Consider the following 13,394-nt stretch of genomic DNA (forward strand, 5'->3'; position numbering starts at 1 on the left):
AGTGAAAGGCTTTTGATCAGAGGAAATTTTGAATTTAATGTGTCTCAGTTTTTGAATTTTAAATAGAGAATTGAATATAATATTTCTCTTGAAGAATATTGTATTTAATTCTCCATCACTTTAATTTAAGGCAAATAATATTAACCAGTTCTTAATTTTGGAACTTACTGGTTAAATGTTAGTGAGGATTGAATGTAGAAAGAGTGAGAGATGAATGTGGAGAAGCATTTCTCTGAAAACATCAGACCCAACAGAAGATTAAATACAATAGAACACGGGATTTAAGTAAAGAATGGAACAGGAAATCTAGAAAGAGATTAATACATTTATTTTTATTTTTGGAAAAGTTAGATTTGTTCCACAGTATAGGAATCCAGACTTCTGTCAGGAACACAGAGCTAGGGCGCACACATCCAGATAAGAAGGTAGTTTTATTCCTTTATTTTGTGTAAAGATACTTACAGGTACTGAAGACCATCATCTACAAAAGAAGAAAAAGGGCCAACCCCAACATGAAAGAAAAGAATGAGAAGTTAAAAGTCAGATAAGTCTTCTTCACCAATGCACACACTTTCATCACATTCAAAGAATGAATAGAAATACACTAAACATGTTTCACATACTTGACAGAAAAATTCTGAGCAAAGAAAAATTAAACACTTACATGAGGTAAAGCTTTATCCTTTATACTTACCTACATAGGTTTAATTAGTTGAAAGGAAGATTGTCATTTACCAGAAGAAGCAAAACACATAATAAAAGAATAAGTTCTTTAAAGTTAATTTAATCTGAGAAGAAAGATAAAGCTTTGAGAGTTAATGAAAGTTGTACTACTTATCTGATTTATTGGATTTCATTTCATTTCATTTATTTGGTCGTATAACCCACATTATCCAAATCAGGTTTGGTTCTATGTGGCTTACAGTGTAGCATGTATAGTTGAGTTGGCTTACATTTGAGAAATGGGACAGCAGATATCAATGGTTTACATTTTAAGACTAGCAGCAAATAAGAGTAGTTAACAGGTTTAGCAACATTATGATGGGCCAGCTATATTAATGATTCAGAATAAGTCTATAGTCTTCAGGTGTATTCAGTGGCGTAGGAAGGGGGGCGGAAGGGGCGGGAGGGGCAGTCCGCCCCGGGTGCATGCACTCGGGGGGTGCCGGCCCTGCTGGTTCCTTGCTCTCTCTGCCCCAGAACAGGTTACTTCCTGTTCCGGGGCAGAGAGAGCAGGGAACCAGCAGGGCCGACGCAGCTCCGAGTGATGTGCACTCGGGGCGGATCGGCCCTCCTGCAGGTAAGAATGCAGTCAGGGGGGGTTGCGGTCCAGGGGGGTGCGCCGCAGAGGTGGGGGGTCGCGCCATGCTGCACCCGGAGGGGTGGTGCGCAGCGGCGACCTGCCCCAGGTGCCATTAGCCCTCGCTACGGCACTGGGTGTATTACCAGATTAGTTGTGTAGTAAGGGACTGCTGTGTTGCTACCGTCTTTGCATTCTAATAGGGAGGTTATGAGTTGTAACTGGTCAGCGGAGTTAAGGATATTGCGAAAGGGGATCCATATTGTGATAGACTTCCGATTTGTAGAGCCATGAATGAGATAAGGGATGTGCTAGGAATGTCATTTTTTGGTTTGGCTGGTACGTGGTCCTGTTCAGTTGTCAGGTTGTGTACTTTGTTCTTGTTTTGTGAAGGTAAACATTTTTTTGAAGAGGTGGGATTTCAGTGTTTTGCAAAATACAAGATAGTTGCTTAATTTCCTGTGGCTTGAGAGCAGGGCGTTCCATGCTTGGGAAGTGAGGTAGGAGAACCTTTTGTCGTGGATAGATTTGTAAGTTACACCTTTGCAGTTTGGGTAGCGGATTAAATCCTTGTTAACAAAATCATAATAACTGAATTGAAGATTTATGCTGTTCTATGAGAATCTTGAAGTGAAAAGTGTCTGTAAGAGAAGTTAATACACTTTAGGGTCCTGTTTACTAAGCTGCGCTATAGGCACGCTAGCATTTTTAGCATGCGCTAATGGTTAGCGCACAATAAATGCTAGCGACACCCATAGGAATATATGGGTGTCTCTAGAGTTTAGCACATGCTGATTTTTAACACGAGCTAAAAATGCTAGCGCACCTTAGTAAATAGGGCCCTTATTGTAAAACTTCAGCTGAATTTATTTAAACAAGGGAAAAGTGAATTTAATTTTGAAACATTTAAGAATTGTTTGGTGAGGGGTTCTTTTACTAAATGGCGGTAAGCCCAACATGGGCTTATTGCTCCCTAAACCAGAAGTATCGCAGGGCTACTGTAGCAACCTGATGGTAGTTCCCACCCCCAGCCCGCACCATGTCCGGTGCTACAAAAATATTTGTATTTTTGTAGTACCGCTATCTACCAGGTTGCAATCAGACAGTGCCATGAACTGCCTGGTTACCACTGGGTTAGTGCGCAAGTCCTTACCGCCACGTCAATGGATGGTGGTAAGTGATTTCCCCCCCCCCCCCCCCCCGCCCGAAATGGCCACACAATCATTTCTTTTTTTTTTTTTTTTAAAACAGCCTTTTACCCGTTGTGGTAAAAGGGAGCCTCAACGTGCATCAAAAGCACGTGCTGATGCCAGTGCAGGCCCCCTTTTCCCCCAGCTTGCTTAGTAAAAGGACCCCTGAGTTATTACCTTAAAATACCTTTCTACATTTAATGGAAATGTAATTAAAACTTAATACATTTACATAACAACATTTTAATTAATAGAAGACTTGTTATCATAAAAGACAGAGTGTAACACCTTTTTTTTCTGCATACATCATTTAATCATATTTAATTAACAAATATTTTTTTCCTCCTTCTTTCTTTGAGGAAGAAGGAAGAGGTTATTTTTTTTTTAAGTATAAAGACCCATTTCAAGAACAGAAATGTTTACCTAAGGTAATAGACCATTGTGACATCTAAAACTCTAAAGTTAGAATTGGTAATTGGTAAGGTAAAGTCTGCTCTTCCGATGATGGGTTCTCTTACATATATAGGCCCTTAACTATATATCAGATATCAGTCTGATCTTTAAGAAAACAATTCTATAAAAGGGTGCCTATTTTAGGCACTAAGTGGTAGATATTCAAAATGATTTAAATAGCCAGGAGCAACATAAACTGGCATTTAAATGTGTATCTTTTATAAACCTATGTGTCCCCATTTTATAAAGCCAGGATATGCACATCTCAAACCCAAGTGTGTGCAAATGGCAAGTGGGCGTGGTTTGGATGTGTTTTGGCTGAGACAAGGGCATGATATTTCAGAAGGGGGCTAAATGTTTAGGATTTGGGAAACAGCTGCTATTTCAGTTGGTTCAAATCAGGGACATAGCCAGACCTCAAGGAGAAAGGGGACAGAGCCCAAGGTGGGACATTTTGGTCACTGCCCAAACGCAATCCCCCTCCCCGGCCGCCCACTGCCACCGCCGTACATCTTGGCTGGCAGGGGTCCCTAACCCCCGCCATCTGAAGACTTCATCCAGCACTGGTCTCCGGCACCACCACATTGCCTGCCCTGCTCTCTCTTCCCCTCATGTCCGGCATGCTCCTTTTAACAAAACTGAGCATGCTCAATTTCACTAAAAAGAGCGTGCCCGACGTGAGGGGAAGAGAGAGCAGGGCAGGCAATTTGGCAGCGACATCACAGACCAGCACTGAACAAAGTCTTCAGCTAGCGGTGGTTGGGGGACTCCCACCAGCCAACCGGGGGCCCAGAGCAAATTTAGGGGGCCCAGGCCCCTGTGGCCCCACCTAGCTATGCCACTGGTTCAAATGGTTGCACCTAAAGTTAGCCATGATTGCCAGGCATAAGTGCTATTCTGTAAACTGCACCTAGCTGTAGGCACGGTTTATAGAATAGTGCTTTTATCGGTGCTGATTTTTTTTGATGCCATATAGAATTCACTCTTATGCATGTAAGTGTGAGTGTCGTCCATGCTCCCCTCAGATTCTGCCTATGTGTATGCCTATCTGTAAAATATGCACCTAATTACAGAATAGTGTTTACATGGAATTTGGGCATTTGAACACATATGTGTACAGATGTATACATATATGCTAGTAATCTAAACATTTACACATTTATTCAGTGCATAATTGTTAGCATCCACTTTATAGAATTATCCCTGATGGGATAATATGAATTATCCGGAGATGGGAAGGCGGTAGAACGAGAGGGCCTGAAATGAGATTGAAGGGGGGCAGACTCAAGAAGAATGTCAGGAAGTATTTTTTCACAGAGAGGGTGATGGATGCTTGGAATGCCCTCCCGCAGGAGGTGGTGGAGATGAAAACAGTAACGGAATTCAAACATGCGTGGGATAAACATAAAGGAATCCTGTGCAGAAGGAAGGGATCCTCAGGAGCTTAGCCTAGAATGAGTGGCAGAGCTGGTGGTTGGGAGGCGGGGCTAGTGCTGGGCACACTTATACGGTCTGTGCCGGGGCTGGTGGTTGGGAGGCGGGGATAGTGCTGGGCAGACTTATACGGTCTGTGCCCTGAAGAGAACAGTACAAATAAAAAAGTAGCACATATGAATTTATCTTCTTGGGCAGACTGGATGGCCCGTGAAGGTCTTTTTCTGCCGTCATCTACTATGTTACTATGTTACTATATGTTTATAAAATAATCTCAATATATGTACCTACTTATGCTTCCAACTTAGGTGATCTCTTATGAAATTTGCTAAAAACTCCTTCATTGTCATTGCTAGGCTGTATATTTCTTGTGTGATTGCTTAGAGTTATCCTGTATTTTATGGCATTCTTCTCTTTTTATAAGTTTTAGAATTGTAAACCTCCATGATCACTTCTGAAGTGGCAGCTTCGAAAATGTTAATACATGATAGACAAGAAGAGATTCCATTAACATGAAGCAAATTTATAGTTTGTACCTACTTCTCATCAGTCAGATGAGCTCCACAGAATCCTGATTATTTACAAAAACTTACACTTTTCTGTAATTGATAAAGCTCAACATACCTACCACCTTCCTTACCCAAAGATGTTGGGGGAAGGCTTGTTTCATCTACAGGAAGAAACTTTCTACTAGGCTACCACAGGGTGTTTTTTTCTTTTTTGTCTGCAATACTCTACTGCAAAGGTATGATGAGCTTTCAACAGTCCTGCATATCAAAAGATAGTTTGCCCTTCTCCATAGAGGTAAACTGACTGTATGGTAAAAATGAGCTTTGCAAAATCTCACCCTGAAAGGAGACGAGGCAATTACAGGAGCTTCTTAGAAGCAGCTTTCTGAGATACAATATGGGTTCTCCTTTCAGAGCTCACCCAGCTATAAAAGTTCATCTGGAGTGGAATGTCCTAGTGGTTAGGGTGGTGGACTTTGGTCCTGGGGAGCTGAGGAACTGAGTTCAATTCCCACTTCAGGCACAGGCAGCTCCGTGTGACTCTGGGCAAGTCACTTAACCCTCCATTGCCCCATGTAAGCCGCATTGAGCCTGCCATGAGTGGGAAAGCACGGGGTACAAAATGTAACAAAATAATATGATATAGTAACAGGCAAAGCAATAATACTGCATCACACATTGTGATTCCTACAGGGATGATCTGCAGAATATTACCATGGGGATGAGGTAGTATCTCCTGTTCAGTCAGTGCTGCTCCATCTCTAGTCTGTTTACAACTCCCTGTAAAGGGTACATTTTAACAGATACCCCCTGCCCCCCCCCCCCCCCCCCCCCACACATGTACACACCACACACAGAGTGTCAAATGAAAGTCTCTTTCAATAAAAGATAACTTCCTGTAACAAAATGCACCTACAACATTTACCATAACGAAATGCTTACAAACGTTTGGTGTGGAATGGAATGATAATAGGAAGGTAAATGGCATTTAGTAGTAATTAATCTATTATTTCTTAATAATAGGGAAAGGGACTTATACTGCCTTTCTGTGCTTTTTCCAACTACATTCAAAGTGGTTTACATGTTATATACAGGTACTTATTTCTACCTGGGACAATGGAGGGTTAAGTGACTTACCCAGAGTCACATAGAGTTGTAGTGGGAATTGAACCCAGTTCCCCAAGATCAGTGTCTGCTGCACTAACCACTAGGCCACCCCTCCACTCCAAACTGCTGCAACTTAGTAAGAGGACCCCTATGTGACTTGCCCAAGGTCACAAGACTATGCAGTGGGAACTGAACCCAGTTTCCCAGGATTTCAGCCTACTACACTAACCAATGAATATGGTCATTGCCAGTGTAAGCAACCAAACTGATAAGAGTAGTCTAACTTAATAGCAGATGCTCTTTGATATGTGGGAAGCTTGCATAATATGTTTTACTTTTATTTTTTCACTTAACTGTATAAAGTAAAGTCTATTATTTTTGACTGTCAATCTTACAGTAAAGAATTTTCATAGAAAAATATTCCGAACAAATTACTTATTGCATGGAGATAGACTTGAAACCTTCAGAAACGACCTATGTCACCATAGACATAAAGTCTTTAACCACTTCACATCCTAAAAAATGAATTTATAAATAGATGTACCTGGTAAAAAGAAAAAGGTATTGAAGGCTAATGAACAAAATGTAAAGTTTTTTATGCAACAAGTTCATTTTCAGGGTCATTTTTCAATGTCCCAACACATTGTACTCTGAAAAGAAACAATTGTACAGCATTTCTTGATGCAATATTTATTCTCTTAAATTTGCAGACAGTCAAAGTTCAAGGGAATGACATCTCACACAAGCTACAAATTTCAAAAGTGAGGAAAAAGGATGAAGGATTATATGAGTGCCGTGTAACAGATGCCAATTATGGTGACCTTCAAGAATACAAGGCCCAGGCATTTCTGAAAGTAAATGGCAATAGCCACTCTCGAAGAATGCAGGCTTTTGAGGCATCTCCTATGTGGTTGCAAGATACGAAACCTCGCAAAAATGTCTCGGCAGCTATTCCCAGCAATATCCACAGTTCCGCCAATCAACGTATACGATCCACCTCCAGTCCTCCAGCAGAAGCTAAAATTCCAAAACAAAGTCCACAATCAGGTACGGGCATGTATTTTTTGTTAGTTTTTATTTTATTACCACTGTTTGCCAAAAGTCTTAAATGTAGGGACATTCATCAGATATGGTTAGTGAAATATTGGTGCTGGTGGATTCTACTTGTTGGACATGGTTAATCTGTAATAAAAATTAGGCAAGAAACTCATAGGCTGCAGAAGAGCAATTATAAAGTTTACATATCATTGTTAAAAGAGCAGTGCTTTTTCTACACCTACTCCTTCAATACATTTTTGGACTGTTGATAAAATGTAACTGTAGAAACTACTCACATTTTGTGCATGATATTCCACTTAGGGAATTTCTTTAACAGGAAAGCATCAGGATGACAAGATATACTTTAACAAAAATATATAGTGGCACCACCTATCACAGGCTCTTTTATTAAAGTTGCAAACTTAAACGAATTCCAGGGTTTAATTAGACATTCAGTGAAGAAATATCTGTTTTTTTTAACTCTACTACTTGGTAGCTTTGTTGTATGCCCCCAAGTCCTAGTATTTTTGGAAAGAATAAACATGTGATTCACCTCTACCCATTCCACTTCACTCAGTATTTTATATACCTCTATCATATCTCCCCTCAGCCGTCTTTTCTCCAAGCTGAAGAGCCCCGGCCACTTTAGCTATAGGGAAGTTGTCCCATCCCCTTTATAATTTTTGTTGTCCTTCTCTGTACCTTTTCTAATTCCACAATATTTTTTTTTAGATGTGGTGACATGAATTACACACAATATTCAAGGGGTGGATAGATGGTGGTGGAGCGATACAAAAGAATTATACATTCTCATTTTGGTTTTCTATTAATTTCCTAATAATTCCTAACATTCTATTAGCTTTTTTAGCTGCCACTGCACACTGAGCAGAGAGTTTCAACTTATCATCAATGATCACACCAAGATTATTTTCCTCGTCGGTGACTCCTAATGTGGAACCTTGCATCACGTAGCTATAGTTTGGGTTCCTCTTTCCCATATTCATCTCTTTGCATTTGCTCACATAAAACATCATCTGTCATTTGGATGCCCAGTCTCATAAGGTCCTTTTGCAATTTTTCACAATCCTCTTGAAATTTAACAACTTTGAATATCTTTGTGTCATCAGCAAATGCAATTGCCTCACTAGTTATTCCCATCTCTAGATCATTTATAGATTAGATTAATTATTTATTCACCGCCCTTATCCAAAGTAGATTACAATAAAAACATCTACAAAACATACAAAAGACAAAATACAAAAACAGAAAAATCAGAACACATCACAAATATATCACTTAAAACAATAAAAAGCCTTAAACAAGAAAAAGTCTCTGAGGTGCTTACGAAATGCTGACTCACAAGTCTCACATTTGAGCCGCAGTGGCAAACTGTCACATTCAGTAGGTCTGCAGTTGAAAAATGTACCCATTCCTGTGAGTTTCAAGCACACATGTTGCAATGCAGGTATCTCCAACATGCTCTGAGTTTTAAAAAGCAAGATGTTGTGTACCGCAGTTTTCAAGTAATGAGCTGAATCATGGTAAATAGCTTGATGAAACATAACCTGTTAAAAAGCAGCAGTCCCAGCATAGACCCCTGGGGAACCCTACTATCTATCCTTCTCCATTGAGAATACTGACCATTTAACCGTACTCTGTTTTCTATCTTTTAACCAGCTTTTAATCCACGATAGGACATTACCTCCTTTCCTATGACTCTCTAATTTCATCTGGAGTCTTTCATGAGGTACATTGTCAAATGCCTTTTGAAAATCCAGATACACAATATCAACCGACTCACCTTTATCCACATGTTTGTTCACCACTTCAAAGAAATGTAGTAGATTGGTGAGACAAGATTTCACTTGACTGAATCCATGTTGGCTTTGTCTCAATTAATCCATGCTTATGTATATGCTTTATAATTTTGTTCTTCTTAATGGTCTCTGCCATTTTGCCCAGCACCAATGTCAGGCTCACTAGTCTATAATTTTCTGAATCACTTCTGGAACCCTTATTAAAAACTGGCATTACATTGGTCACCCTCCAATCTACCTGTACCATGCTTGATGTTAAAGATAAATTACATATTACTAACAGTAGCTCTGCAAGTTCATTTTTTAGTTCTGTCTGTATTCTGGGATGTATACCATCTAGACCAGGTGATTTGCTACTCTTCAATTTGTCAAATTTCCCCATTACAACTTCAAGGTTTACAGAGATTTGTATCAGTTTTTCTGTATCATCAACATTGAATACCATTTCTGGCACTGGTATCTCTCCTACATCTTCCTCGGTGAAAACCAAAGCAAAGAATTAATTTATTCTCTCCACTATGGCCTTATCTTCCCTGAGTGCCCCCCCTTTTTTTTTTTTACTGTTTTTTTACTGTCTAGCGGTCCAACTGGTTCTTTTACCAGCTTCTTGCTTCTAATATACCTAAAAAGTTTTTACTATGTGTTTTTGCCTCCGATGCAATCCAGTCTCTGGCTTCCTTATCAGCGCTTTGCATTTGACTTGCCATTCCTTCTACTGTTTCCTATTATTTCTTCTGGTTCCTTCTTTTCTGTCTACCGGAATGTCATCTTTCTCAATCAGTTTTTTCTGTCTGTTCTGGGGTCAATAATTTCGAGTTTAACAGAGATCTTGCCAATTAAGGGAGCTGTTACATGGTATTGCTCAACTGTCACAACTATTGACCATTTTCGGCGCTGGGATGGTCCTTCTGTTCTTCTAGCCGATTGGCGTAAGATATTGGTCGTTGCTACCTCACTATGTCTAGATGCATTAAGGAGATCAGAACTTCTATTTCTCTCCTCACCGGGAGTACAGTTACAGTAAGGCCCATCCATGAGCCTGTCCATGGGTGGGAATAATGTGGGATATAAATGCCATAAATAGATAAATAAATAAATACATTATTTTCACTCAGATCCTTCTTCCATTTTCTGAAGGATTTTTTTTTTTTTTTAGCTCTAATAGATTCCTTCACCTCACTTTTTAACCATGCCTTCTGTTGTTTGGCCTTCTTTCCTCCTTTTTTAATACATGGAATATATCGGGTCTGAGATTCTAGGATGGTATTTTTAAACATCATCTGCACCTAATGAAAAATGTTGGCCTTTGCAGCTGCTCCTCTAAGATTTTATTTTTATCATATCCTTTTTGAGTGCCATACTTATATATGCTGAAACCTGGTGTAAATGCATGTACAGTGGGGGAAATAAGTATTTGATCCCTTGCTGATTTTGTAAGTTTGCCCACTGACAAAGACATGAGCAGCCCATAATTGAAGGGTAGGTTATTGGTAACAGTGAGAGATAGCACATCACAAATTAAATCCGGAAAATCACATTGTGGAAAGTATATGAATTTATTTGCATTCTGCAGAGGGAAATAAGTATTTAATCCCTCTGGCAAACAAGACCTAATACTTGGTGGCAAAACCCTTGTTGGCAAGCACAGCGGTCAGACGTCTTCTGTAGTTGATGATGAGGTTTGCACACATGTCAGGAGGAATTTTGGTCCACTCCTCTTTGCAGATCATCTCTAAATCATTAAGAGTTCTGGGCTGTCGCTTGGCAACTCGCAGCTTCAGCTCCCTCCATAAGTTTTCAATGGGATTAAGGTCTGGTGACTGGCTAGGCCACTCCATGACCCTAATGTGCTTCTTCCTGAGCCACTCCTTTGTTGCCTTGGCTGTATGTTTTGGGTCATTGTCGTGCTGGAAGACCCAGCCACGACCCATTTTTAAGGCCCTGGCGGAGGGAAGGAGGTTGTCACTCAGAATTGTACGGTACATGGCCCCATCCATTCTCCCATTGATGCGGTGAAGTAGTCCTGTGCCCTTAGCAGAGAAACACCCCCAAAACATAACATTTCCACCTCCATGCTTGACAGTAGGGGACGGTGTTCTTTGGGTCATAGGCAGCATTTCTCTTCCTCCAAACACGGCGAGTTGAGTTCATGCCAAAGAGCTCAATTTTTGTCTCATCTGACCACAGCACCTTCTCCCAATCACTCTCGGCATCATCCAGGTGTTCACTGGCAAACTTCAGACGGGCCGTCACATGTGCCTTCCGGAGCAGGGGGACCTTGCGGGCACTGCAGGATTGCAATCCGTTATGTCGTAATGTGTTACCAATGGTTTTCGTGGTTGTAGTTGTAGGCTGATTTCTAACCTTCCTCATGATCAAGGATACCCCACGAGGTGAGATTTTGCGTGGAGCCCCAGATCTTTGTCGATTGACAGTCATTTTGTACTTCTTCCATTTTCTTACTATGGCACCAACAGTTGTCTCCTTCTCGCCCAGCGTCTTACTGATGGTTTTGTAGCCCATTCCAGCCTTGTGCAGGTGTATGATCTTGTCCCTGACATCCTTAGACAGCTCCTTGCTCTTGGCCATTTTGTAGAGGTTAGAGTCTGACTGATTCACTGAGTCTGTGGACAGGTGTCTTTCATACAGGTGACCATTGCCGACAGCTGTCTGTCATGCAGGTAACGAGTTGATTTGGAGCATCTACCTGGTCTGTAGGGGCCAGATCTCTTACTGGTTGGTGGGGGATCAAATACTTATTTCCCTCTGCAGAATGCAAATAAATTCATATACTTTCCACAATGTGATTTTCCGGATTTAATTTGTGATGTGCTATCTCTCACTGTTACCAATAACCTACCCTTCAATTATGGGCTGCTCATGTCTTTGTCAGTGGGCAAACTTACAAAATCAGCAAGGGTTCAAATACTTATTTCCCCCACTGTAGATCTAGGGGTATGTTTACTAAGTTGCGTTAGCAGTTTTAACATGCCTGTAAATTTAAGGCACGTTAAACGCTAATGCGCCTATACATTTCTATGGGCGCGTTAGTGTATAATGTGCATAAACCATTTACACACGTTAGAACACTAATGCACCCATAGCACCACTTAGTAAACATAGGTGCTAGTATTCTATAACTACGAGTACAAATTTTTGGAACACCTCTGACATGCCCATGACCCTTCCATGGCCTTGCCCCATTTGAGTTACATGCTTTGGGAGTTAGGTATATGCATATTCTAATGGGTGGCAATTAACTTCAATAATTGGTTCTTAGCTCATGGTTATGAGCTCATTATTCAATTATTTTGCATACCACTACTACTACTATTAAACATTTCTTTAGCGCTACTAGACTTACGCAGCGCTGTACAAATGAACATGAAAAGACAGTCCCTGCTCAACAGAGCTTACAATCTAAATTGGACAGACAAACAGACAGCTAGGGGTGGGGAAATTGCAGTGGTAGGGGTGATAAGTGAGGGTGTTGAGTAAGAGAGTCATGATTAAGAGTCAAAAGCAGTAGCAAAGAGGTGGGCTTTAAGCCTAGACTTGAAGATAGCCAGAGACTGAGCCTGACGTACTGGCTCAGGGAGTCTATTCCAGGCATAGGGAGCAGCGAGATAGAAGGAACGGAGCCGGGAGTTAGCAGTGGGGGAGAAGGGGGACGACAGGAGACATTTACCCAGCGAACGGAGTTCACGGGGCGGAGTGTAGGGAGAGCTGAGAGCAGAAAGGTACTGAGGAGCTGCGGAGTGGATGCACTTGTAGGTCAAAAGGAGAAGTTTGAACCGTATGCGGAAGCGGATAGGGAGCCAGTGAAGCGACTTGAGGAGAGGGCTAACGTGAGTATAGCGACTCTGGCGGAATATAAGATGTTTTGGACAGATTGAAGGGGAGATAGATGGCTGAGCGGGAGACCAGCGAGAAGCAAATTGCAGTAGTCTAGGCGAGAGGTGATAAGGGTGTGGGTAAGGGTTTTGGTAGCGTCCTCGGAGAGGAAAGTGCAAATTTTGTTAATATTATAGAGAAAGAAACGACAGGTTTTGGCAATCTGCTGAATATGAGCAGAGAAGGAGAGAGCAGAGTCAAAGATGACTCCAAGGTTGTCCATCTTAGTAGCACCCCCAAATTTGGGAGAACAAATTTGGGCATTATATATAGAATCCAGGGGCAAATGAGTGCATTCTTGATTACCCTCCATGTGCTTAATGTATTTTAAAGTTATAGATGTAAAATAGAATAAATTCATAAGTTAAAACTATTACAGAGAATAAAACCCAGAATGTCAGTCAGAATTTTATTTTTTATCAGACTATACAACAAAATGTCACCTTAAGAAAAGAACATAAGATTCGATATTTAAAGATAGTTTTTCAAGTAACAACATTTTCTACTCAGATAACAAACATACAGCAGGTCTGGCAGTATTCAGTGGTGTTATCCAGATAATGCTGCTGAATACCTTGTCTGATTTCCTCTTCATGATCTGGGTGATGCCAGAGCAGTCCAGGGTTTAATTTTGCTCTGATATTTTTCCCAT

At 40.9% G+C, this 13,394-nt stretch overlaps 1 protein-coding gene across 1 annotated transcript in view; it reads left to right on the plus strand.

Annotated features, from left to right (window-relative positions):
- Positions 1–13,394, plus strand: part of VSTM2A (V-set and transmembrane domain containing 2A) — a 107,919-nt gene that overhangs the window by 49,710 nt on the left and 44,815 nt on the right. The window contains exon 4 of the mRNA XM_030190013.1: positions 6,704–7,040. Coding sequence (XP_030045873.1) covers positions 6,704–7,040 — 337 coding nt within the window. The remainder of the gene's footprint in view (positions 1–6,703; positions 7,041–13,394) is intronic.

The sequence above is a fragment of the Microcaecilia unicolor genome, chromosome 1 (genome assembly GCF_901765095.1).
Source record: "Microcaecilia unicolor chromosome 1, aMicUni1.1, whole genome shotgun sequence".
NCBI lineage: Eukaryota > Metazoa > Chordata > Amphibia > Gymnophiona > Siphonopidae > Microcaecilia > Microcaecilia unicolor.